At 42.2% G+C, this 26876-nt stretch overlaps 3 protein-coding genes and 1 long non-coding RNA gene across 5 annotated transcripts in view; 1 reads left to right on the forward strand and 3 right to left on the reverse strand.

Moving 5' to 3' along the window:
- Positions 1 to 11703, reverse strand: part of LOC147055435 (uncharacterized) — a 49954-nt gene extending 38251 nt beyond the window's left edge. The window contains exons 1-3 of the long non-coding RNA XR_015066375.1: positions 11004 to 11703; positions 9765 to 9867; positions 737 to 885 (exon numbers count right to left, since the gene is read on the reverse strand). This is a non-coding gene — a long non-coding RNA (uncharacterized LOC147055435). The remainder of the gene's footprint in view (positions 1 to 736; positions 886 to 9764; positions 9868 to 11003) is intronic.
- On the forward strand, positions 11006 to 18324 carry bnip2 (BCL2 interacting protein 2). 2 transcript variants are annotated; one of them, XM_085913929.1, is made up of 11 exons: positions 11006 to 12185; positions 13287 to 13382; positions 13451 to 13521; positions 13913 to 14077; positions 14950 to 15132; positions 15225 to 15327; positions 15405 to 15536; positions 15607 to 15693; positions 15765 to 15863; positions 16469 to 16504; positions 17274 to 18324. In XM_085913929.1, the coding sequence occupies exons 1-11, from the start codon at positions 11839 to 11841 to the stop codon at positions 17329 to 17331; spliced, it is 1377 nt and encodes a 458-aa protein (XP_085770055.1). In that variant the 5' UTR covers positions 11006 to 11838; the 3' UTR covers positions 17332 to 18324. The 2 variants fall into 2 exon arrangements, with proteins under 2 accessions (XP_085770055.1, XP_085770056.1); XM_085913930.1 differs by lacking the exon at positions 16469 to 16504.
- gcnt3 (glucosaminyl (N-acetyl) transferase 3, mucin type) lies at positions 17903 to 20379 on the reverse strand. Its single transcript, XM_085913931.1, has one exon. It carries the CDS (start codon positions 20224 to 20226, stop codon positions 18952 to 18954), a length of 1275 nt encoding a protein of 424 aa, XP_085770057.1. The 5' UTR covers positions 20227 to 20379; the 3' UTR covers positions 17903 to 18951.
- Positions 20380 to 20827: 448 nt separating this feature from the next.
- LOC147055439 (uncharacterized) overlaps positions 20828 to 26876 on the reverse strand; it is an 8987-nt gene continuing 2938 nt past the window's right edge. The window contains exons 5-16 of the mRNA XM_085913928.1: positions 26452 to 26597; positions 25918 to 26112; positions 25305 to 25391; positions 25038 to 25236; positions 24691 to 24914; positions 24269 to 24511; positions 23957 to 24202; positions 23097 to 23292; positions 22822 to 23027; positions 22650 to 22750; positions 21771 to 21942; positions 20828 to 21704 (exon numbers count right to left, since the gene is read on the reverse strand). Coding sequence (XP_085770054.1) covers positions 21328 to 21704; positions 21771 to 21942; positions 22650 to 22750; positions 22822 to 23027; positions 23097 to 23292; positions 23957 to 24202; positions 24269 to 24511; positions 24691 to 24914; positions 25038 to 25236; positions 25305 to 25391; positions 25918 to 26112; positions 26452 to 26597 — 2392 coding nt within the window. The 3' untranslated portion in view covers positions 20828 to 21327. The remainder of the gene's footprint in view (positions 21705 to 21770; positions 21943 to 22649; positions 22751 to 22821; positions 23028 to 23096; positions 23293 to 23956; positions 24203 to 24268; positions 24512 to 24690; positions 24915 to 25037; positions 25237 to 25304; positions 25392 to 25917; positions 26113 to 26451; positions 26598 to 26876) is intronic.

Here is a 26876-nt window from a genome sequence, read left to right on the forward strand (position 1 = left end):
TGGTATTTATTTATTTATTTATTTATTTATTTATTTAGCCAGCATGGTGTCTAAACACTTATCGGAGTTTGGTCATGTCAAATTCGCAAACTGAGCCGTGATTGGCCGGAGCAACGGTGATGTCATTTTCAGTCGACAGCAAGTTGCAAAATGGCCGCTTTCTTAGATGGATATAAACAGTATGCTGCTTAATTCATATTCCACCAACGCAATTTGAATTCAAATACCATGTTTTTATCTTAGCAAGGGGGGCACAAAGTACATATTATTGGAAAGGAAATTGTTGACTTAACTTGCGCTTTAACTTTAGCCAATAGTGTGACGGCACTACTCCACAGCTCTGCGGGCAGACAAGACCGCTATTGCAGCATAATTTGCTAGTCATTTATCACAAAAAAAAAAAAAAGACATTGGATTAATTAAGCCTGGGGACTAAATTAGCCTCCCTCCTTGCTCATCAAGGTGTACCCTTGGTTTGGGTTTGGAGGAGGGGGTTGGGGGCTCCATGCTGGTGATGAGGCAGTAGGGAGTTGCTAATGCTAGCATGTACAAACTTGGAAGATTTCATTTTTGAGATTGGTACGATTCTTGAAAGCTTTTTGATTGTCCAATCGAAATAAAAACTACCAATAATGGAAGTTTGAGTCATTTCTCACAACTAAAATACTTAAATTGACATTTTTCTTTTTAATTATATCTTTTTTCATAATGATCTAACACACACATATGTTCTTACCGTGTCCTGGGTTCATTAGTCGGGAGAATCTTATCCCTGACTGGAGAGGGTCACGCGTTTGATGGATGGAGCGAGTTCCTTGTAGCTCCAGGCGTGGATTCCACACCTCAAGAGGTACAAACGACCCAACTCTGTTTAGTGCAAAGAACCTGAAGGAAGACGAAAGCGAGGGATGAATTTGGATTACCCAGGAGTTCTGTCTCCCACGAGTCCCGCATCGGAGAGACATTAGGAATCTAATGTGCTATTATTCTCCATCACCCCCCTAAGCCTAAAACATCTGTCCTTGGGGTGTCTCTGATAATAGACATGGGCTTTCGGACCCTTGGCTGAGACAAGATAGAGGCTTCTACGAGGGCCCTTGACGTCCCGCTGACTTAATCCGCCGGTACTTCCACAAAATTGACATTGCCTAGAGAGTAAAGCAATCAGCCGACACGGCGCAGCGCAGCATTCTTATTTCTGCCGCGAAAGGGAAGAGCTGACCTTTAGGAGGTCTGGCAAAGAATTTAATTTGTTTCAACAACTTTCAAAAGGAATTTGCTTGCCATTTGAGTTGCTGAGAGTGTTGCAGATGAATCAGGTCAAAATGATGTTTTCATGTTGGAAAGATTGTTATTTCTTACACCATGTCGAAAGGATTGTTTCGTTTTAATGGAGAAAATTGGGATTTTGAAAAGGCATCACACTGAAAAACATTTGGTTTTCTAGGAGACTCATTTTATTTGGGAGAATTGTTCGATAAAGATAAAGCACAAGAATATTTGGGGAAACGTATGGTTTTGGTCTTTTGCTAGGATTTGTTGACAACAACAAACACGGCGAATCTAGTTAACCTTTTAGCTTTCGAGACCAAGGGCTGGTAAATTCCACAGTGATGACAGTTTGATCCCACCATAAACGAAACGTCTGTTTTCACTGATCTCCGTCTGATCCAGTGCATCGCTTTGTAATTTTGCCCCGCAGATCAAATATGACACATCGCGGTGACATTTTGAAAAAACAACCCATTTTCAGAGTCCGTTTGGCTTTTTCTTTTTATAATATAAATTATTAAAACTAATTTTTTTTTTTAAGTCTTTCACGCATCGGGATAATTGTTCTCACATGACCATGAATAGAATATTCATGATATTCATATTTAACATGAAAGATCAGTTAATGGAGGCCTAGTATTTGATGTTGTATTTCTGCTAAGTGAATTAAATCTAGTCAAAGAGCACTGATATTTGTCTTAAAGGCTTTTGTGCCCCCAAGGTCTCATTATTAATGTGTCCCCTTAAATGAAAAGAATATATCTTGATTCATTAATTATTGATGAGTGCAGTGGAGGAGGGGGGGGGCGGGGCTTACTCGAGGCACTGATTAATTGAAGTGAAATAATATTTCAATGTTGCAAAAGACAGGATAACGACAATTCTGCCGTGCCAATGTTCCCAATAGATTCATCAACGGAGGGCGGATGACACCGCCCGGACAGTTCTGACACACACAAGTCGCCCGGGCTCGGCTCGGTTTGGGGTTGACGGGAACGCGCAGACGGAGCAGATGGCCAAACTTGCGCCTTTCCACTCGCTGGTGTTTGTGGTGAGCAATTAAAAGTTTTGAGGCTGTTTTTCTTCTCCCTTCCCCCGACTGTACAGATTGCAAACATGACAAAGGGGTCAAATATCTGCAAGGGGAAAAGGAGTGGAACAACTGTTCCGGCGAGCCGCTTTTGGCCTCAGCTGGTGCGCAAACAGGCGAGCGAGTATTCACCTGCAAAGAGGACACCGAAGTGAATAATTAGTGTAATAATTACCCGACTGAAAATGAATCTGCAAGCTGGCCTCTCTTGTATTGCCGTCAAGAATAACAGGTGTTGAAAGTGCCCGGGAGGGACAGAGATTAAAGATAGTTTCGTTATCGCGGTTTTCCTTCAGGCGCAACTCTTCTGTATTTTATCCTGTCACCCAAAGCGAGGGTCGCGTGGGGGGGCCCCGTTTTCCTCCGGCTTGGCAGTTTCGGGAGCGGTGGGCTTTTTTTTTTTTTTTTTTTGACAAGAGAACGAATGTTGTTTAATCTGGGCCGTCCTTGAGCTTCCCGGACACGGCGTGTCCACATAACCGCCAGCTATATGAGGAGTTGTAGTGATGCTCATTACCGGCGGCCGCCTGCTTTTCTTTGTGCAGATAAAATATGGACACAACGAAAAGCAAACTTATTTTCAGACAAGCCCTTTGCTGTCATATTGTTTACAAATTCAAAAAATGTAATCAGCATGGAGGATACTTCCTGTGATTATTTTTTTTTTCTCACCCTTTAAAAAAGCTACACGATAGTTTATTTTTTAGGAATAAAAGCAAGAATGGACTTCTTTTTGTAAGCCTACCGGCTGTATATATGTTCTGTTTAGACGAAAGCAACGAAGCAAATAAGCCCAGGGCTGTTTGTTCTCGTAAGAATTACTTAAGACTTGTCAAGATGCCACAACTCGTGCTTGGGTTCCCGGGCTCTTTCTCTCTGTTTGTTTTTTTCTCTCCAGACTTCCTGTGTGTTTTTGGAAATGGCTACAGCAGGTGGAATGGACTCCGAGACTTAAAATATTTGTTCTCCACCATAAGTGGTGTGTCTTTATAAATGATTATTGTGTTTGAGTGCAACTGAGCGGTGTGGCCAGACATTGTTGTAATACAAAAAGATTACCTTCCACGAAAAGCTATTTATTCCCATTTCCATTTGGGTAAAAACGAGAATATGTCTATGCAAAAATCAAGATGAATGTGCAGTTGAAAACAGACAGTGCTTGATGATACTAGCCGCATGACATCCTGCACTTTATCTTTTGTGGTGCCCTGTTGTCTTATAATGTTGCATCATTAGTTTCCCTGACAATGATTTAGCTTTAAGGCTACTACCCCATTGACCTGTGCTGTGTTTAAATGTAACCTTCTTTTTAGTCCAAGCCATCATTTGTCACTTCTGAGCGGTCAAATACACACAAATTGAACACAATCCTCAATGACAGCATGACGTAGGGTCGGGGAACGGGGAAAAAAAAAAATCGTACATTTACATGGTCTGGGGAAGGTTAGCAAGTCGTTCCTGAAAGGTAACCGCTTCTAATTTCTTTAGGGATGGCGGGACCTTGGATCGGCTGCCAACCCCCGTGTTCCAGGTCAGGAGCCCCTGAATGTTAACTAAGACCCGCAGGAGCAGGTCAGCAAGCAGGCCAAGGGACCGAAGGAAAGACTTTGCCCGGCCGGCTCGTATCGTGGCGGCCAGCAATCGGTGCGGAAAGTCGCCATCCATCTTTGGCACAATGCTAATGAGCCATGTTGTGGAAGGGGTCTGTGGTTAAGAGCGATATCCAAGTAGTGCCCCCCTGTGGCTGAGCACAGCAGCACCCTGCTTTTCTATTTCTTTCAAAGGTGACAAATGTTTTGAATACTTGTCACACCTTTGGCCATTTTGTTTAACGTGTTTTATGATGCGTTCATCAAATTGTGCTATGGTATTCGATTAATCGTAATCGAGAAATATTTTTGATCGATAAAGGGTTTGGAAACATTTTTTATTTTTATCAAAATTGTCCAAGTACTCAAAATTTCTAATTCTCAATAATATATCTTGTGCAATGTCTGCAGTGCTTCATGAAAGCAGACTGGTTATCCTATTTATTTATTTTTTTTAATGAATGATGAGCAAAATTTTGGGCTATTTTCGGACCATCTGAATCTTAAAGTTTATTTGGAAGTTAACAAATGAATGGGCACCACAGACAATTTTCCAATACAGTATATACAATATTTACAGTACAGTGCATTTCTCTTATGCTTTCACAACATGTTCAAACAATTTATTCAGTATTTTACATTAGGTCATTTTTCAGGGAACATAGCCCATAAAAGGTACAAATTTAAAAGACAGTGCACCATCATATTCTTGATCAATGTGTCTGATGTTATCTCCTCTAATTGGGTTTCCAATGAAATGGCCAATTAAAAAGGGCTCCGTTGCTTTGTTAATAAAGCAGTGACTCGAGGGAACATTTGGCTGGCAGTTAATTATGCAGCATTCGCCGACTCGCTTTTGGCCGCGCGGCGTACGGCGGCGAGACGACACGGCTGTTATTGTGCTCTGCTTCCTTTTTTGTATTTGGAGAACAGAAAAGAGCGAGCGTGTGTTTTTGTTGCTGTCGCCACATGCTAAGTCTCAGTTGGTTGTTTAAGCAGATAATACAAGTTGATATGAAAGGTAGATTTTTTTTTTTTAATGTGTGTGTCAACATGAGTACAAGTACATTTGTAGCGTTGATTTTTTTGGGGGGGGGAACTTGAGTTCATCTCGAATAACATTTCAATAATATTATTGGTGCAAGTGAACCAGTCAAATTCATTAAAACATTTTTTTTTTAATTGCATCTCTCTATGAGAACACAGACACTTTCCAAAACCGATTCTTCTACTCGTCGACACTGCTCTTTACATTAACGCCGAACGAGATCAGTCTCCCCCTTTGCCATAATAAAAAATATTGGCTTTTAACAGCGACATTAAAGCATACGGGGGAGCTCAAGGCCATGTCGACATTGTGTAAAAGCCAAAAGACATCGGGTGTGTAGATTCCCACGGCAAAAACAACTACGGCTTTGTGCGAGTATGAGCAAATACTTATCGTTTGTGTGACATAAAAGGAAGCATAGCAACGCTCGGTGGAATGATAAAATATTGAAACGTCTGTGGAACATAAATGCGAATTCTTGCTACGTCTGTCTCTTGCTAATTGAGTTGCTACCAAGAATGTTAGCACTCTGGAGAATAATTTGTCAGTGCAAAACATGGAATGGACCAATTTATTGGTTGCTGCAGGCTGTGGAGTTCCAACAGTCTTTGATCAACCTTTTTAGGTCAGTAACTCTCGAAATACAGAGCAAAAAATTACATGGCGGGGAAAAATTATTTCATCTTTTTTAAAAAAGGGACGAGGAAGTATTTTTGTAGTTACGCTCGAGCCATAATGCCGGATTAATTCTTTTTGAAGGCTTGAAGCCAGAGTAGGGAAAGAACAGCTTTGGTGTGTACGGTATTTATTGTTTTGTGCGGATGGAAAACTTAAACATTTAACATGAAAAAAAAAGTGACAGAAAGAGTAATTATAAGTTTTGCTTTTGTCTCATCACTCTGGAGACGTAAGGCGCTGGCGCTGACAGTTCCACTGTCAATTAAAAGAAGCCTTTCAGATGCTTACGTTGGCAGAGGCATTGATCAATCTTTGATTTTCAACCCTGATGACTTGACAGATGTACAAAACATTGTTGTTTGATGGCAAACGTCAAAATGAAGTTTTTGTCTCAACGCCGCACACAATCCTGACAAATTGTGTGCGCCGCTCTCGTCCTTAAGGTGAACTTGTTGTTGAAGCAAACCCAACGCTGAATGTTGTTTGTCTCGTTTAAAATCAAGAAGCCTTTTTTTCATTTAACGAGAACTAATTGTGATTTTAAATCAGAATGAAGAGTTTGCTTGAGGTCGGAGACACAACTTGTACAAAACTCACTAATATTAGTCATTGAGCGGCCATTTTGATCCTGACCCACTTCCAAAAATCGCTCTTATACGCTAGCCGGCCTATCTATCGAGGCGCTACAAACATGGCGTCGTGTTCAAACAGTTACGAGCGGATGACAACAGCCCCGCATCTTAACTATACGGTGCCTTCGTCTCGTTAAGCAGATTTAAACAAGCCGATGCTGACGACCGCGGCGCTTCCCATTCATTTAAGCTACAAACGGCTGCGGACGGCAATTATGCAGGCAGTAAAAGGAAATACTGAGGGATACATTTAAAAAAATGCTGAAGAGGTTCAATTAACGGAGACAAGGTAGCGGAGTGAGCTAAGGCTTAGCGTATGCTTTCAAATGTGCTGCCTCGACACAAGCCGTCGACATTTGCTTTGCTCGACTGTGCCGACGTTAATCTAAGCGAATGCTTGTTTTATTGGGTTTTAGAGATTCTTGTCAAATAACATCGCGGAGTCTCTTAAGACATGCCCCACCCCCCCCCAAAAAAAACATATTTAATTAGAAAAAATAATCACAGAGCTTTATTTTATTTATTTATTTTAAACACATCTAGCGAAAAACCCCTGGTGGCGCATCAAACTGAGAAACTGTGAGCGAACGGATGTAATAAAGTAAAGCGTGTTTGCTCGGAATATGTCAACAGCGCATAACAACGACGTGCCGCGATTGGATTTATGCTCAAAACATTTCATCGAGGCCCTCAAGATGAGATATGAGCTTGCGCGGCGGTGGCGGCACGTCACATCGCCGTGGTTGGCGTCTCGGAGGACCTTTAATTTGAGACGGAAAAGTCTGTTCCTTCGCTACGAGGTTAAAGTGTAGCTGACAAGTGAGGAAAATCACGGGTGAATGCATTAATTAGCTAGACCTAAAAGCATATTTATCAAAGGCTAAGCCACATGGGAATGATCCCGGGAAGGATCTGGTTTCAGGTTAATAGAATAAAAGGCCTTGAATGGAATGTGTGCTTCCACATAAAATATCAACCTGATCTCACGTGTAAACGAATCATTAGGACAAAACGATTGGATGTGATGGCAAGCTGCTGACTGTTTCGTGCTAGCAAATGACCTTCGTTTGCTCCGACGGCGCCGGTTGGCTTCTTACGTTGGCTCTGATTAAAATGTCAACGCCCAGGACTTAACTTGAAATGAAACAATATTTGCTCAGGGTGAAAAGCGGATAGAAATGATGCCAAGATCGGAGGACGGCTTTGTGATTTGCTCAATATTGCGATTGTATTTGATCGTGTTTTGATCTTTTAGGATAGATTGAAGTAAAAATTATCAAATTATAATTGCCAGTAAAGTATCATTATTGATCCTATTTTTCTACTTCTTTTTCTTGCCTGGTAACAGAAAAAAAAATGAAAAAAATCTTGAAATTAATAAAGAGCCAACAACTACAAAATATATTTTCCTTGAAAGAATGCTCTAATAGCTTTGTTAGATTGTTAAATACCATTATTCTGCAAATTACTCCAACAATCGTCAAACGAAAAGTAAAACACCCTCCAGTAACTCACATGAGCAGAGGTCACGACCTTTGCAATAAAAAAAAAAAAAAAAAAAATCAGCCTTCCATCCCAATAATTGTTCAGCTCCATCTCAAAATACTCCGCAACTCTGACTGAATCGCCTAACTGGTGTCAATCACGATTGAATATCAAAGAGGGCGGCGCGGTCTATCGTCCCAGCCGGCGATGAAGGATGGCCCTTCAGTTGGCGAGCGAAACGGACGGACGCTGATTGAAGGAGCTTCTCTTTACGCCGGAGCCATGGGATTGTTAACGGGATGTGATAGCTCGCGTCGCCCGAGCTGAGCGGGGAAATAAAGCTGTTGGGAAAGGAGTGCTTTGCCATCACTCACATGGGTAACGATGTCTGTCTGGCTCGGAAGTAAGTAATGGTCCGCCCACAGGTTAGCGAGCGGGACACGGCGTCGCCCGCAAAGTTGAACCTGGATCAGCGAGCGAGGGTCACTCCTATATTTTAAATGCATTTCATAAAGATTCAAATATATTGTAATGATGAAGGTTCGTGAAGTTTCTTTGAGGGTTCAAATTTAAAGTTCTGGAGTTGTTTCTTTATGCTCCGGTAATGACGTAACTGGGGAGCCGCAAAGCGAAAACTCTTAAAATATCCCTCGGGTCCTAATAAAATGGATTTATTAGCGCACACGTGTAAGGCTGCAAAATAAAGGATATTCTTATAAGAACAAGAGAGGTAAGAGCGTGTTGAGAGGACACAGTCAAATATCAAGCTCCACTCAATTCTCTTTAGCGGGATAATTAATCAGTTGAGTATGCACATGAAGTCTCAGAGGCATATTTGAGATAATTGTTCTCATTGACTTGATGAATTATTTGTTTGCTGATTAATTCTGTTCACATTTGGAAAACAAATGATTGCGTGCCCATACAAAGCACATATATTTGTTTCTTGATTTCTTGTGACGGGAGTTGAAAGTCATGAAAAAATAAAAAAAAAAGTCATGTTCGGCAATGATGTTATTGTGCCTTCTTTTTTTTTTTTACCCGCTAGCATGAGGTCAATGAAACAGGTTTAGCCGTTAGCATACGCTAATGTTGCTCAGCTACGAGGTCAGCCCTCGGTTACAGACGCTCCGCCCTGGTATGACTGACGTTGGGAAAAACGTCCTCAAGGCAGTTTCTATTTATGCTATTTTAAATGTTTTGCTCATTTGTTTCCTTTAAATATTTCATTTACCTTAAAATATTCATTTAACTTTGCCTTTAAATTTTTTAAGCTATCTTCTCGTCTTCTTTTTAGGCCTCTACAATCATAAATAATTATTCATCTACCCCGAAAGATCACATAAAAGATGCACATGAATCCTTTTTTGTCTTTTCTCATTAGTGATATACTTCGAGTTGCCTAAATACTTTCCGCTACCGCATTTATGGAAATGGGTTGGAGAATCTTCCTAATGACTACTTTGGTTTCGCCGTCCACCTCGGATTTTGGCGTTCCTTCCTCTTTTCAACATGAAAGGATGGGGGAGGTAAGCACGGAAGCATTTGCATACAGCTCTGGAGTTCTCGCATTATTTTCTTTTTTTCTTTTTTAAAAACGGGGGACTAGTCACATCCTGCACCTGACTGTTTCACTTTATTATTCAAACCGACTGGCACACTTAAGCGAAGTCACATGTGCAGCAAGAAGCTCTCTCTTACAATTAAGTGCATTTTTAATGAATAAGGACAGGAGCAATATTAAAAGTGGATGATTCTATCTAGCAATCATTTATTATTATTATCATTATTTTGCTAGACGTAATATAATTCCTCAAATAGTGGCCTCCCTTTAATAGGCACCATGCCCAAATGAATATCTTGGTCCATCATTCACATGAATAAATAAATGCTGCACCACAAATAGACATTTCCTTTTGTCAACCTAAAGAAAAAAAAAACAGGTGGTGCTCTTGGGTGGTTGGAATTACCTTTTGTCTGACAAGACGTCTTGAAAGCAGGAATTGGTGCAGTGGGCAGTCGAGAGGATTCTGGCACAAACAGATTATTTACCCAAAAAATCCCTGGTTGACTCTAGATGAGTAAATAAGGAGTTGTAAATACAGCAACAATTACATTACACTATGAACTTAAAATAAAAATACAGAAAATTATTATTATTATGAATACATATTACATATTCTTTAGCAATCAGACATTTTCCTATAAGCAAATTCCATTTCTAGTTGTATGATCATTATCAAATTCTTCACATTGGTACCCTCATGTGGCAGCATCACATTTGTACAACTTTTAAGGTATATTACTAACAAATCATTATATTCTTATTTGTGGATCGTTTTTCAAATATTGTATTATTTATTATTGTCAAAATGATTTATGTGTCCGAAAAAGTGGCCTGGTACTCTTTGTAGTAGAATAAACATGAATGAAGAAAGAGGGTAAGCATCATGTTGACTGATTAAGATCATGGCATGCTAAAAAAAAAAAAAAAAAATCCAAGAATGTATGAGCAAATGATATGTTGAGTGCTCCATGTGTCATGGCTACAGCCTGACAAAAAGATTTATCAGAGATAAAGTGGAAACATTTGTCTTCATTTGCAAGGTAATTGTGCCAAAACTCATTAGCAAGCAGCACCACAGCGGATGAAAAGCATAAACTTGAAATTTGACTGGATTATCCTTTTGCGATGAGGCCTAATGATCCAACAGGGTAAATAGCAACGTGCTAATTAGAAATTACACCGGATGATCCCATGTACACGCTGAAACCAGGAATTAACCTGGAATGTGCATGGCGTGAAACAGATCTAACCAGATTTGGTGGTATATTTCAAATGCATGAAATTGAAATCATGTCATTTACAAAGTAGTCCCCAGAAAAGGTTAGAATATATTTAAAAAATGTTTCTGTCAAATGCAAATTCAAAGGCAAGACTTCTGCGTTTGAGTGTGTATTTGCTGCCACCTAGAGGAAAAGCTTCGCCATTGAATCAGAACAAAACTGACACAACCCCACCTGGGGACATGAACTGATAACTAATCACTATTGCAAATTAAAACACGCTAACTCAACATCTATTATTTAAATTTATCAATCACTGAGAGCTCAAACTTAATGCCTGTAAGTGATTACTTAATCATACAATAATTTGGCAGTGACACAATATCGCGATATTTCGTTGACAGTCGAGAGTTTTTACCAACCTGGACAGCAGCTACAGCTTGCGGTCATCCCCGCCATTAAAGTTGGTTACGGCGAGCTCCCCGTTAGCAATGTTAGCAAACAGCGAGTAAAGTTTGTTGGCACGTTGCTAGTAAATTTGCTAAACAAAAGCAACGTTTTAAAAAAATAGGTGAGAGTGCAACTGCCAGTTAGGTCTTGTTGGGAAATGACGGGTGTGGCGAAATTGCAGGTGTGGCATTTTAAAAGGGGAAACACTTTGCGCGAGAAAAAAAACAAAAAAAAACAACGTTAGCTGGTCGCTGTTCAGGTTTGGCTAAAGTTGTTTGTACCAATTTGCTGATAATTTAGGGTTGGTTAAACTAAACGTAACAGTTGTAAATTGTGACGTGGCACTTCGATAGACGGGACCAATATTCACCAGCGACGGAGAAGCTGCCATTTATTTTTCGCGGCCATATTACGTCATCCGCGTCAACACTACGTCATTACTTACGTTACGTACGCTTGGTGGCTTGGAGGGGAAGGAAGGAAGGAAGGAAATTGACTGTGCGGGCTGACTGACTCACTGTAGCCCGAGAAAAACTAGAACTCCTTCCATGAAATCTTTCGGTAGATCATCGAGAGGTTCGGGCAACCATTTTTGCACCCGATACGACGTTCGCCATTGTTGATTTAAGAAGATATGTAGTGAGTTTGTATCTTGTTGTCATCGACAACAAAGCGAGCTACTCCGGTTGCTAAAGCTATCACGCTAACACTCAAACTTCTGAAGGAGTTGTGTTAGATTTGGGGGTCTGCTTGAGAGATATTACGCAACAAACCGGTGTTTCTTAGCACACCGTAGCACCGGACGTCATGGCTTCAGATGAGATAGAAAGCGAGGCGACTTTAAAAGCTGTGAGTGACACAAACTTGAACAATAGTCGTCCAGATTTTGACACAACCAGGCAGACTCAAAAGAGTCTTGGGAACAGATCCACGTCTAGTCCTTCGTCTTCTGGAGTGTCGGGAGAAGTGGACGAGGAGGAGCTGGACGAGCTCCAGCACAGCACGGCGTCCACAGTGGAAAATGGCGAGGAGGCACTTGAAGAGAGTTCAACCAAAACAAGCAGCAGTCCGCAGGAAAGGACGATCCCAGATAATGAACAGAACCTTGGTGTCCCGGTGCCTCAACCGTGCTCTGCAGATGGATCCAGTGGAAGGTATTTTGTGATGTGTATAGCTAATACGCACAATCTGGTCATGAATACAAAAGCTGTTAAATAGTTTGTGGTTTTACTAGTGCACTGGGGTTTTAATGGTGTGATCGTGCCACTTAATGTTGCCTGCAATGGGGTGTTTTGTTCCGGATCAAAATGTAGTTTGACAAGCCGTAAATTGCGCATACCTTGGCTACAGTAATTGTGCGTTGTAATTCCTTTTAAATGGCAGCCGTACAGACTAAGAATGAGAAGCAAGTTTGATTTCAACTGCGTTTGAGCCACCCACATGTTGCTCTCATCTGTGTTGAGTGAGAGCTCTCATTGTTATCAGCATTGAAGTTGACTCATTTCAACTACACCCTTTTAAAAGTGAAGTGATCTGTACTGAACCAAAATATTAGGAATGTTTCGTCATCACAACCTGTCCTCTCGTGGACCTCATTTTCCAGTATAGATTCTTGTGTAACTTTAAGCTAAGCATAAATACTCTCAGTATTGTCAATTAGCGAATACACGGCATGCTTGTTGCGTCTGGCTTCGCAAGTCATATATGCGATTATTGCATCAAAGGCAGCACTGTGTAGCAAATGTACAAATTTTTAGCATTAGTGAAAGGGATTGTGGTTTCAGAGAACTGAGCCTTAAACACCAGCATGAAAGCTTTTCAACGATCTGATTAAGTGGCAAGTCGTAAACTGTAACAGTTGGAGAGACTTCGTGATTGTGCAGAGATTAGGGAACGATAGCGTATCGTGTACCAAGCAGTATTATGATGGCTCAATTTTCTGATCTGAAATGAATCTGAAATCATCTCTAAGATGTCTGCAACAAGATCTCGCTATATTTCGCAACGTCGTAATTATGGGATGCAACTCACAATTACGGTTTATCGACGCCTCACAGTTCTTGATTTTATTTCTGGTTATGTCGGTGCGTGAGGTGTTGTTTACAATATCAACAATTTCTGCTTTTTCTGTACACACAGTGTGAAGCTAACTAAAATGGCTTCTCGGACTCCGCTCGAATCGAATCTATTTGCCGTTTAACGGTGACATGGTGGTGAGCGATGTTTCATTTGATGTTGTTTGTTTTCTTCCCCAGCCTGGAGCGCCAGGAATCGGTTGCCACGACAGAGGCTCGATTAAGGATGGAGGGAGTCGAGCTTAAAGAAGAGTGGCAGGACGAAGACTTTCCACGGTAGTATTACGAGCGCCCACGCACAGCCGGAAAAAAAAGTACTTAGGCGATTACATTCTCCCCGTTAGGCCTCTACCTGAGGAGGAGGAGGAGCTTGAAGAGGAGTTGTTTGCAGGAGCGTCGGAAGAGGGCGATCCAGGTAAACAGAAAGTTTTGTTGCTGAAGAACAGGAATGCAGGAAGCTGCACTATTCTGCGGAATTTATTGAGAGCCATTTTGAGATTATAAGAAATGTTTAGTAATGCTCAATTTTTTAATGCAATGTTGTCTGGGTTATAATAAAAATAAATTGGCTCCCAATTGATTATTAACTTAACTGTGTCGCCACTGAGTGTACAGCGAGTTCTAAGTTGTGGGTGTGGACAATGACACAAAGAAAAAGGAATTCATCAAAATGTCAACTCAGTGAATTTTGGATGAGCTTAAGAAATGTTTTATTTTCCTGTTCTCAAGAATTCCTTCCAGACTTTCGAAGGAGGGGGTCTAGGCCACACTTGACTTATTATCGTTTTTACCACCGGCCTATCTAGTGAACCACGGGAAGAAGAAAAAGAAGCTGGCGGCTCCCGATATCAGCCTTACACTCGACCGCAGCGACGGTTCCATTCTTTCCGACGAGTTGGATGAAAGTACGGAGCTGGACTTGGACGGCATGGACACGCCCTCCGACAACAGTAATGAGTTTGAATGGGAAGGTAAACGGACCTTTGACATCACTATTTCCAGTGCGCTGCTCGGTCAACTTGGCCGTCCTTATTTTTTTTTTTTTTTTTTAATCCTGTCCGTATTGTGTCATCATTGGTTCCCCACCTTTGGTTCAGTAGGGAACTAAAAATGGAGTTAAAATATGCTGTGTTGTTTTTGTCTTTCCACACTGCTGCCTTCCGCTTTTTCACGTGGAAGGATTGTTTCCATTGCCGGCCTTGAAACGGGCCACAGGCCAGCGACAGGTTTCTCGCTCGTGGTAAGGTTCCTTGGAGAGTCCCCAGACCCCGCCAATTTATGGTCAATCAAACCGTACTGTTCAGATTATGTTGTCATCACTTTTCTTCCCCCCCCCCCCTAAAAAAAAAAATCATGAGCCCTTTTGTTGGATTTTTTTGTGCATGACTTTGCCTTTCTTCCAATTGCATTTGAAGAAGTTCATGTAATGCATGTATCATGATACATTTCATCATCAATTTTGTCAATTGTTTTTATCGTAATTCACACGTGCGAGGTTATATAACGGCGTGACTTTTCAGAAAGTCCTTTCAATCAAAGCTGGAGGTTTGAAAGCATACTGCAGAGCCGGTTGTAATATCTGTGATGTCCGTAAATCGTTTCGCCATGATTCTCCACGTAATTGATTCTTTGCTTTCCCCACCACTTTCATTTCTCACTGTGACATGTAAGGATCATCCACTCGTTAATGTAAAAAAAAAAAAAAAATAACAGGAGAGATTTATTTTGCAATTCAGATGGCGATCCCTATTGATTCGTCTATTGATCAAGTGATTATTTATTCCAACCTCGGGGGCATACAAAACACGCGCTAACCACCTGATGCCACCTACTTTCCTCTCAGATGATCTCCCCAAGCCCAAAACTACCGAGCTACTAGAAAAGGGCGTGGAGTCGGTCCATCAGTTCGCTGCCTCGGAGGAGAGGGACGAGGGCCGGCGTTGGAGGGTGTTTCGCATCGGAGACCAGGACCACCGAGTGGACATGACGGCCATTGAACCTTACAAACGCGTTATTAGCCACGGAGGTCAGTCTGGGTCATATTCTACGACATGTTGCTTGAGCTGGGATAGATTCCAAATTGAGATTCCTGAGAATTGACATGTTTTTCCTCTTCAGGTTACTACGGCGATGGCTTGAATGCCATCATTGTGTTTGCCGTGTGCTTCATGCCCGAGAGCAGTCAGCCAAATTACAGATACATCATGGACAATTTGTTCAAGTGAGTAATTAGTTTGCCTCCAGGCGGCACGGAACATTTTTCAAGCGTCGTCGCTAACGGGACGAAAACGCTCGCAGGTACGTCATCGGCACGCTGGAGCTCCTGGTGGCCGAAAACTATATGATCGTGTATCTTAACGGGGCCACCTCGCGGAAAAAAATGCCAACCGTCGGCTGGCTCCGGAAATGTTATCAGCAGATTGATAGAAGGTAAGTGTCACTTTAATTATTAAAAAAAAAAAAAATTATATTAATCATTTCCTCCATTCCTGTGTTGCAGGCTAAGGAAGAATTTAAAATCTTTGATCATCGTCCATCCCTCTTGGTTCATTCGCACCCTGCTGGCACTCACAAAACCTTTTATTAGGTAACGGCAAATGTTAACAAAAGCGCACCTCTTTAGGAAAATGCTTGAACTTCATTTTCTTATTTTGACAGCACCAAATTTAGTCAAAAGCTCAAGTTCGTCTACAGCCTGACAGAGCTCGCCGCGTTCGTCCCGATGGAGTACGTGTCCATTCCAGAGTGTATCAAGCTGTGAGTACTCGCACATATTCTTCCTTTTCCTCCTCCGTCTTTGAAACAAGCGACGCGTTGTTTCCCTATCACCGTGAAAATCGAATACTTACGCAATAGCGGCAGAAAAAGTCGACATTTATATAACAAAATTAACGAGTGGGAAATCAGTAGTGGTCGAGAGGTTGCCTTTCCGGAAAATGTTATTCGCCGAAGTCGATCAGGTGAATGTGAATACACAAGAACCACTTTTTTTTATATTTGGGTTTTTTTAAGGACACTTTAAGTGGACCGCATATTACGAAATCTCCGCATTTGTTTGAATAAAGCTACATAAAGTTAGATTTAATTGAATCTCAAGAAATCTTGAAGACAATTTTTATTTTGGTTTCTCAGTAATGATGATCAAACACAAATTGCAAAATGGAAAGGCAGTTTCAGGTATCGGGACTCCGTATGGACAAAAAAATACTCTGGCTGCCAAAAACAGTCGTCTTGTTTTATGCCTTACTATCGTTGCAACAATTTTGATCAAATCCATTTGCTCATTTCAATGTATGGTTGTTTTTGTTTTGTTTTCCCCCCTCTCTCCTCCTAAAACGTCATTTCCCTTCCCCTTCCTTAAGGTTTGACGAAGAAAAAAATAAGAAAAGCTGTAAAAGGTATCACGTGTTTTTCCACCTAGGACTTGGTTGCTTTTCACAAAAACTAACAACTATAAGTTGCACCCCCCCCCCTCTCCATAATGAATAGAATAATTTCCTTTTGTATCCCAAACCAATAACACGTGTCGTTCATCCAAAAAAGTGTTCATGTCTTTTTATTCCAAACGTAACTTTCAAAGCATCTCTGTGCGACTACCAAGAGGTTTGTGTGTGTTTGTTTTCATTAAAAAGTTTACAATGGGACTTTTTTCTTTTTTTTTTATATATTTGGTGGGTTCGACCTTGTTGGCTTAATGGAAGCGGGTGTAGTCATCAAGAAGTAGTTGGACACGGTCGCCGTGGTTACACGATAACTGGGCGCTCGCTCACATGATGCACTGAGTGGAGGCCTCACAAACTTGTTTGCATGACTCACCGCAAAAACCTAACGGTCACAAGCCTCATTCTTGCTTCTACGCGCACGTTGATTTCATCTGCACATTTTTGCCGTGATGGCTCCTCATTCGTTTTGGTTTTTTGGGATTTTGGTTGGAAGGGATGTTTGAGGACATCACGTAGACTCATTTTGAAACCCGACTTGACCCAAAATGTTAGCAAAACGAAGGGAAACAAAAGAACGAACAAAAACAGGCACTTTAAGACAGTCAATAAACAAAAACTGACAAAAAAGCTTGCACAGAACAGGAAAGACCAAACAACGCATGTTTACTTTTTTTTTTTTTTTTCTTCTACCGTTATAATGGCATTATCTGTTCTGTATGCGCAGGATCGACCAGGAAGCGCAGGGCAAAGTGGAGATGGCCGCCGCCGCCTTTCCCGAGTGATCCTGTCAAAATGCCGAGGAAGATGAAGAATGTTGGAATCGCTGCCACTCTTTGTTTATGCGTGTTTGTGTTTTTAGGGTGATGTGACTGGAAACGTTTTGCGTCGGGAAAAGTGCCTTGTTGAAGCGATGCTGCCTCTTAACATTGTGGAACATTTTGCGAGTTGCGTGACTTTAAGCAGCTTGGTCGTCCTCCCCCCTCCCCTTTTCGTGCTGTCTAAGAGGTTTATATGACTTGTTTTGTTTTAATGTACCGCCGCCATACCATGTCCAAATGGTTTTCTCTACTTACTGTTGTATCTACTCTCTATTTAAGACACTCTGTTACATTTGAATCAACGATTGCTGCATGTACTGCTTTATTACGTTGAAATATATATTTATATTCAAAAAGAGGTGACAAAATGAGAGAAAGTAATATATTTTTATTGTTGCTCTGATTTCAAAAGTGCATTTTAGGTCTCTGACCCCCCCCCCCCCCCCCCTTACAGGCTTTTTGCACATTTTGATTCAACTGGGAAAAGCGCCCCCCCCTCACTTCCCCGGCAAACAAGAATGCAACTTCTGTGGGACTGAACACCACTTTCTCTATGCCATTGATCAAAACTTTTCTTTTTCTATTTACATAAATTGCCAAATGTTGCCGTTGACATAAGAACATAGCACCTAGGTAATTTTTAATTTGACCACTAGGCGGCACTATAATCCTTAAATGACTACAACATTGACAGTAAAAAGAAAAAAAGTCAAGGCTTTACATAGAAAATGGTCACATGACTTGCCTGTGTTTTCAAAACGCTCCATGTAATATTTAATGAGAAAACCTGAGGAGAATGTTCGTCGGTGTATCTTACAATGTAACGGTTTATTCCATGGACGTTCATTAAATTTGAAAAAAAAAAAAAGCCACTGATTGTGTAATCCGACTAATGAGATGCACTGTACAACACATATTACTAAAACCATTAAACTAAATGGTCAGAGACAAAAACGAGAGCCTCCATGTGGTTATTATATAGATATGAAGTACAATGGCTTGAATAATTGCTACCGATGAACCAGCAAATTAGATGGAAAAAAATATACGTGATTACTACAGTTAAAGAACTTTTGTTACCTCGTCTATGCCATTTAGTTCATAGAACATTTATTTGTAAGAAAATATTGGACTTGATCTTCTCCTTAGTCTTAATTGTATGTATCATATTGAGCCCAAGAGCAATTGACAAAATTTTGTGTTGCACTTTAATGATCCCTCTATGTAAGTACAGGAAACAAATCTCATTCATTATCAATCTAACAAATTTAACATACATAACATCACAATATACATTAATAATAATAATGAATGTACAGTACCAAAAAAAATCCTGTAGCCATTGCTCTCTGTGAGTAAAAAAAAAAATCATAATTTCCGAGTTCACATTCATTAATCAGCCAAAATAGAAAACTTGACTGATCTTGAAATACTCAGTTTTAACTCACTTTCAGATTTACCCTGTCTATCGACCAACAGTCAAATGACACACCAAATAAATAAACGCTACAAAATGAATCAACAAAATAGCAAGTCCAAACGATCATAGCGTTTAACTCAATTTCAAATGATGCCAAATACATATTAAACAGCGTAACCTCTACCTAAAGCTTTAAAATACAAAATAGACTCCAAGCACCTAATAGCAATGTTATCCACCATTGGATCAAACTTATTAGCGAGGAGATGATGTTGTCGTAGGATCCACGGCAGGTCTCCTACTCCATACACACAAACCGCTCTTCTATTCTCCCCTCTGCACGGTTCATACGGAGCCCCTTTCCTCACATCCCCTGACAAATAGCTCCATTTGACTATGCGGGCGATGGCTTGCATGTCCGACGTGTCGTATTTGACATTTGCGGGCATCGATCCGGGCACGGATGGCATTCGCTGCAAGGTAGCCCACAAATGTTCGTCGGGGCTGTACGTGTCCTTCTCCCACTCCATTAACGCGTGAACTTCCGTGTCCTCCATCAAGTGTTCCACAAAGGCCCTGCTGACCACAAAGTAGGCATTCCCAGTGAACATTGGGCTCTGAATGGGAGGTGGGCTTTTCTTCACGTCGGTTCTGATCATGGAATCGGTGATGTTAAAGTGATACTGCCAACGTTGCTTCTTGTAGTCATTTGTGGCTTCTGATTCCATGCTGTTCCTCCCATTCAAGAACTTCAAAGCTTGCACCATCTCTCGATTGGTTTTAATTGGAAAATCCATCCCGCATGTGTTCAGCAGGTACCTCCACCGAACACGGGATCCTAATAAACCTTCCATGCAGTTCAAATCGGCCTGAACTCGCGACCATGAGGCGTAAACCACATTTTCTAATTTCTTAGCAATAAATACATTCTCAAAGCAGGAGACGATGGCTTCCACGGCTTTATGGAAGTCCGCTGGGGATTTTCGGTCCACGTGCACGCAGTAGACGTTCTGAGGCATGTAAATGGCACGGAGGAGCCGCTCGAACATTTCAATCTGTCCGTGGATCACCATTGAGTAGGCGATAGGAAAATCTTTCTCTTCTTCACTCAGAGGAACCGTAAAGAAACCTCTCCGTGTTATATAAGATTGACAATCCTGCGTCGCGTTCAGGTAGAAGTCCTCAGATAGCAGAACTTGACTCCTTCTGGATGATAAAAGGACTTGTAAGTCAGCTTCGCGGCCCACCACGTCTCCCGTGATGATAGCAGAGCAGGCGGGCAGGTCATCTGAGATTTGCTGCGGTATCGTCGGATCGGGGTTTGTTTTCCATCGGACGAGCGAAACAAACAAACCCAAAAGGAGGAAGGAAAAGATCCTCGGAAGCCATCGACCTTTTAAGAACTTGGCCAAAATCCTTTTCTTGGTGGAAAGCTTCATCGCCCCTAGCCTTTGGAAGAGGCCACGGTGTACTTATCACCTGATAAGAAAGCTTTATGACCTTACAGTTGACACAAGAAGGTATCATCTTTAAACTGTTGATGTGTATGTTCTCCCCGTGTCCGCGTGGGTTTTCCCCGGGCACTCCGGTTTCCTCCCACATTCCAAAAACATGCTTGGTAGTCCGATCGGATACTCTAAATTGTCCCTAGGTATGAGTTTGAGTTCGTCTCCGTGTGCCCTCCGATTGGCTGGCAACCGGTTCAGGGTGTCTCCCGCCTATTGCCCGATGACGGCTGGGATAGGCTCCAGCGATCCCTGTGGGGACAAAGCGGTTCGGAAAATGGATGACTGGATGTGGAATAACAACCTTGTCAATTATTTACAAACTAACTTGAGAGTGAAGTCAAATGTCAATTTCGAACTCATTTGTGAGTGAACTCAAAGGTCAATTTCTTTTTTCATTCTACTTGTGATGACTTTGAGCCTTACATTCCACCAGGAAGTATTCACTGTGGCATATTTCAAAGGTGCACTTGGAAAGAAAAAAAAAAAAAAACTGTAGAAAAAAAGTCACACTTTTTTGTCATTTTTGTGTCAATGTTTTACTCCCATATCACTAACAAGTTCCATCACAGTATCAAAATGCAGGCACTTTTTACAACAAAATCAAATCCTCCCCCCCCCCGCTCAAACAATTATATCGGTTTCTTGTTTTGCTTGTGAATTGATTGTTAGGTAGCGACGTGCGGAAAAACTAGCATGTACTAATTCAAGCATTAAGCCACTCTTGTCTTGATGGGTATTATTAAAAAATAAATATGCTTCTCTTAGATATCAGCAAATCATTTTTCTAATATCAAATAAAAGTTGGGAAACTGCATTAGACCACCTAATATTAACAAGATAACTTAAAGCGCAACAAACAAATACAAAATGTCACATTGACTTTCCCTCTGCTCGAGTGGCATTCAAACAACACAAAGTGACATCGCCAACTAGTGGCCTGGCATACACATTACAGTGTTGTATGTCTTTTTTTTTTTTTATTTTTGCAGGTCCATGCGACCATCGTCCTAAATCGTTTTTGGTGGGTCTTTACTAGGACTGGTTGAGACAAGTACTCTCATCTACACTCTGATCCGCGTTGGCATCATGCTCGTGGATAAAACTGTAACGACGGTACACGGAGCCGCCTCGACTCGTGTACACCACGTCCACCTCGTCGCCGCTGTCCGGTTCGGGGACGCCGTGAGGCATATTGGGGCCGCCGCTCAGTCTCTCGTAACTCCGCTTCCAGCAAAGCCTCCTCCCGGTTCGGGCCTTCAACAAGGCGAAGGCGAGCAGAGCCAAAGCGAGCGCGGCCAGCAATGCGACAGGCGCGGCAGTCGACGCGCGATTGAGGACGCTCGAAGACACGTTGTTGTCCGTAACCGGCTCGTCCATTGACTTGGCTTCGGGGGCCTCCGCGCATAGACCTACCGAAAAATAGGTGAGCCGATCAAAATGCACACTTGTGATGTCGCAAAGTGTGTATAGCGAACCTGAGCGGCTGTCGCAGACGCAGCAATCTGTGCGGTTCCCCTCAGCCTGGCAGCAGCGGGCACAGCGGCTCTCCACGGCGTGAAGGCCGGAATCTCGGTGACAAGTCAGGCAGTGGTCAGGTCTGGGCCCGCTGCAATGCTTGCACGATCTGTCACATGCCGCGCAGGTGGCCTACAGCGGCGGCCATTGCATAAAAGGTGCTTTTTAATTCTAATTAGCATACCGTCTTTTCTGGACTATAAGGCGCACCCAAAAACCTCAAATTTACTCAAAAGCCGTCAGTGCGCCTTATAGTCCGGTGCGCCTTATATATGGACCAAATTCCTAAATTTAAACTGGCCCGAAGCATTGTGTCATGAAATCAATCATAAATGGCCCGCTGAAGACTATGAATCATGAATCAAAAAGACTATGGATCATTATTTTGTGATTATAGAGTAATTTGTTGCATCTGAAGTTGAAATAAAAACGATAAAATGGGGAATCGTTTGATTTGGATTAAAAATCTGACATGATGCATTAATGGTGCGCCTTATATAAGGACAAAGTTTTAAAATGGGCCATTCGTTGAAGGTGCGCCTTATAGTCCGGTGAGCCTTATAGTCCAAAAAAATACGGTATATTCATTTCAAGACGGACATTTTTCTGTCAACCAATTTGTTTGCTGATTCTTTTCCCCCCAGTCCTACGAAAGAATTTTTGATAGATCTTTGGATAGATGAATGGTGTTTCTAGTCATTTCAATTGGGAAAGTTGATTTGAGTTTTGAGTTGCGAGCAGGAACAAATTAGCTGGTAATCAAACACAGATGAAGGACGACGATAATGTCGTGCCATAAAACCATCCGTGTTGAAACAACATTGTGTTTGCAGCCTTACCTTTTCAGTGAAGTATTTCCCCTCCTCGCAGCGTGGATAGCAAACTTTGTCCTTTAGCGTGCTGCCATTGTCGCACGTCACACAGCTCTGAGGTGAGGCGTCTGTCAAGAACATACATCGTTTGCTAAGAAAATGGTGGCGAGGGGTTCGTTTGTTGTCGCTTGACCGTCACCTGCGCAGGTGTGGCAACTGATGTGGCACTGCAGGCACACGTCGTCCAGTCGGTAGAAACGTTGTGGGCAGCGCTCCACGCACAGCTTAGTACCTCGAACCTCCAGGAGGGGAGGCAAGCAAGCCCGGCAGGATTCGGGCCCGGGACCTGAGCACATCTCACACGAGTGGTGGCATTTCTCACAATGGGAGCCCGCTTGGTAGTACCTGCAGGGAGAGGAACATGAGATGATGTCTCGATACAAAGACAATATTACGTCGGGCCGGGCCCGGTACCCTGTGGGACAATGGCGGACACAGAGATGAAGGAGGCGCAGGGATCTCGGGGAACACGTGAGGCAGTCTCTGGGCGAGGACCCCGTGCAGGTGGCGCACACGTGATTGCACGGCAAACAGAAGCCCAGCTGGGTTCCGTCGGCCTCCTGCGCGCTCGTGTACGTACCGACAGGACATTCGCTCACGCAGGTCCGGTCTGTAAAACAACCCGCAGACACGCCTTGTTTTATTCTCCTCTCAAGGACAATCAATGATATTGTCGCCTTCTATTTTTTTTTAATTGTAGCCATGAAACAATCACATTATTGCACCGGTTGATATACTGGCTACAACCATTTTTGCACATTTATTTATTATATATTTTATGACGCAAAATTGACTTTTTAATTAGTTGGATTGGACCCACCTATAGTATAAAATTAAAATAAAAATACAAATCATAAAAAAGTAGAAAATAAAAAATAAAAAAATAAAAGTCAAATAAATAAATGAATCTGTTGTTATCTACCCATTTCTCAAAATATGTCAATCAATGATATTGTCACCTTCTATTTTTTTTATTGTAGCCATGAAACAATCACATTATTGCACCGGTTGATATACTGGCTACAATCATTTTTGCACATTTATTTATTATATATTTTATTACACAAAATTGACTTTTTAATTAGTTGGATTGGACCCACCTATAGTATAAAATAAAAATAAAAATACAAATCATAAAAAAGTAGAAAATAAAAAAATAAAAGTCAAATAAATAAATCTGTTGTTATCCACCCATTTCTCAAAATATGTTTTTGTTCAATATGGACAGGAAAACCACTTCTGATGAGAAGAAATGAACACCAATGGAAACTCACTGTGCAGGTATCGGGGGACAGCGCACGTCAGGCATTCGTCTCTGCCGAGCCCCTCGCAGGAGTAGCAGTGGCGGTGGCAGCCCATACAGGTGAACTGGTCGTCGTGCAGGAAGGTCCTCGGCGGGCAGTCGCTATCGCCCGTCACGCCGCATAGCAAAGTGTTGGGATCCAGGACCAGGCCTCGTTCGCATTGGGAGCACTGGTCGGGATCCGGACCGGAGCAGCTCACACACGTCTGGTGGCACTCTGCATATCCAGCAAACATGCTCAGAAAACTTTGCTTGCTTTTTGGATTTGTGCTGTTGATTTTACCTTGGCACTCTGTGGCTGCAGCTTCATAGTAGGTGCCAGTCGGGCACTCTTTTGAGCATGCGCCCTTATAAAGTTTGGGACTGAACGTGGAGCAGGTCTCACAGTCGTCCGCCAAAGGCCCAGAACAGCTGGTACAGGTCGGGTGGCACAGACCGCAACGCCCCTCCTCCATGTCCTCGTAGTAGCCCGTGGGACAATTAGCCTTACACGCGCCGTTCAGCATCAGATACAAGAAGCTGCACTCTGGAGGGATAAGATTTGTGATTTTCTGAAATATTTTAGATTTTAAATATTACCCCCCTCCCCCAAAAATTTAAATATATAAAATATATGCAAAATTTATTATTTAAAAAAAAATCATATAAAATATTTAAAAGAAAATATAAATATTGAACATTTTCTATCCATAAATTCAAACTCACTGAAGCAGGTCCTGTCATCTGAGCAAATATCGCAATGAGGGGGGCAGCGCCTGCAGGTGGCGTCGTCTGCAGGGTAAGCGCCCAGTGAACAATTGAGGCTGCACACACCGCCCTCCAAATAGTGGCCGTCTGCACACGACAGACACTTTGTACTGGCCCCTTCACACGTCAGGCAGGAATCGTCGCAGGCGCTACACGATCCATCCGCTGTCTCCCAGTAACCTCTGCAAACAAAGTCAAGCTATCACAGAATTGATTGCATTGATGCATTTCTCAGCATTCGCACACAATTTCGATAGGAATTGCCATTTCTGCCAATGATAAAAAAAAAAAAAAATGCAGCTTACTCCGGGCAATTTGACCAACACCTCCCCTGGTGGAGAAAAAGCTTAAAGCCGCCTTTGGAACAGTCGATGCAATTATCACTAGAGCCCACGCAGGCCTCGCAGTTTGGCGAGCAGTTTTCACACAGCTGAGTGGCCGAGTTAGCGTAGGAGCCGGGGGGACACTGCATCACGCAAGAACTTTCCTGGTCCAGGAAATAGTCTGTGACATCACAATGCAGTGAGTTGTTTTATGTGTGAATTTGACTGGACGGCTGAAGGTGTTTGTACCTTTAAAACACGAAGAGCAATCCAGCACCCGTGGGCCGAAGCAGGTCTTGCAGGAGACGTCACATGTGTGACATTCACTGGATTCGGCTAGAAAGAGGAAATCACATTAAAGCAGGCTGCGACATTATTGCAGCACGAAAGAATAAAATGTTTGCTTGAGTACATTTTGATTGACAAACAAACAAATCATTTTTTTTGCTCATTCAAGATGAGTCATGAACGCTTCAACAATTTCAAAGAAGCATCCGTTTCAAAATAGGTTCATTTTTCAGCATGCAGTTTCGAATGGAGACGTTTTTTTCGACCACACCTGCTTTGTAGCCAAATGTGATAATAAAATGATATAATTGGTACTTGAAATATGGCAAAGATCGCCACGCTTTCTGAAAATGCTTCACTAAATCGGCTCTTGACTGAGCGATAGCGATTTGCGGAGGTGTGCCGTGAACCCAAAGGTCCTTTGAGAGGATTCAAAGGTGTGTCAGCTCTAAGCATCCACTCTGCTCAAGCATCGGCGAATGAAGATGTCAAACAGCAGGTCATCATCATCATCATCAAATACGAGTGTTGATCTTCATGAGTGAAATTCGCCAAGGTTGCAAATGAGCCTTACCGTCAAAATAGTGCCCCAGTGGACAGTTTGCCAAAGGGCATTGCCCGTGAAGAGGAGCGTTACCCGAGAGACAGAGGTCACAGTCTGTTGACCGAGGCCCATGGCATGATTGGCAGGAGCTGTGGCAAGGCTCACAGCGCCACCCGGTGGTGTCGCTGAAGGTATGTTGGGGGCACTGTTTCACACATTGACCTCCTGTCATTGGCAGAGAAGTAAAAAGTCTTGACAAGTGATCCATCACAAGACAATCTGAGGACTATATGTTGAAAAATAGTGGGTTGAAAAAGTCTCCACACCCCTGTTAAAAAGCTCGTTTTTGTATTGAGAGCAAAATGAATCATTTGAAAAAAAAAATGGTGTCTTCAATGAAGATTTCAATTTTGATTTGCACATTTGCACACAAGCACATGATTTGCAATTCAAATGAAGACAAACGACATACCAACGAACGACTCCCACAAATTGGCTGTAAAAACACTCGTAGTGCAACTACTGACCCGGGAGGATAATAAAGAAAAGATCAAAGCGTGGTACCATTTAGGAAGTAATCTGGCTGGCAAGCGAGGCAGTGTGCATCACTTGTGCAGTCTGTGCACGGCATGGGGCAGGGCAGACACGCGCCCCTGCCCGGCTCCTCATACGTGCTCTGGGGGCAGTGCTTACGACAGCGGTGCCTGAAACTGTCAAAGGAAAAAAAAAGTTAATAAACAACCCGAGTGGAATGCCAATCACAATATTTACCCTTATTAAATCATACACTAAAACCCAGCTTGGCTAATAATTATTGACAAAACTCAACTTGGCTTTTTTTTATGCCAATATGTTGAGCTATTGTGACATTTGAAATGGGCCTTTCAAAGTGTCACAATAGAGGAAGATGAATGGTGATACAGTTAGGCCCCGCCCCCTTGAAATGACAAGAGGAACGATAAAACATCCACCACACCCGCTTCATACAA

Source organism: Syngnathus leptorhynchus, chromosome 6, assembly GCF_054491065.1.
Source record: "Syngnathus leptorhynchus isolate UIUO chromosome 6, UIUO_Slep, whole genome shotgun sequence".
NCBI lineage: Eukaryota > Metazoa > Chordata > Actinopteri > Syngnathiformes > Syngnathidae > Syngnathus > Syngnathus leptorhynchus.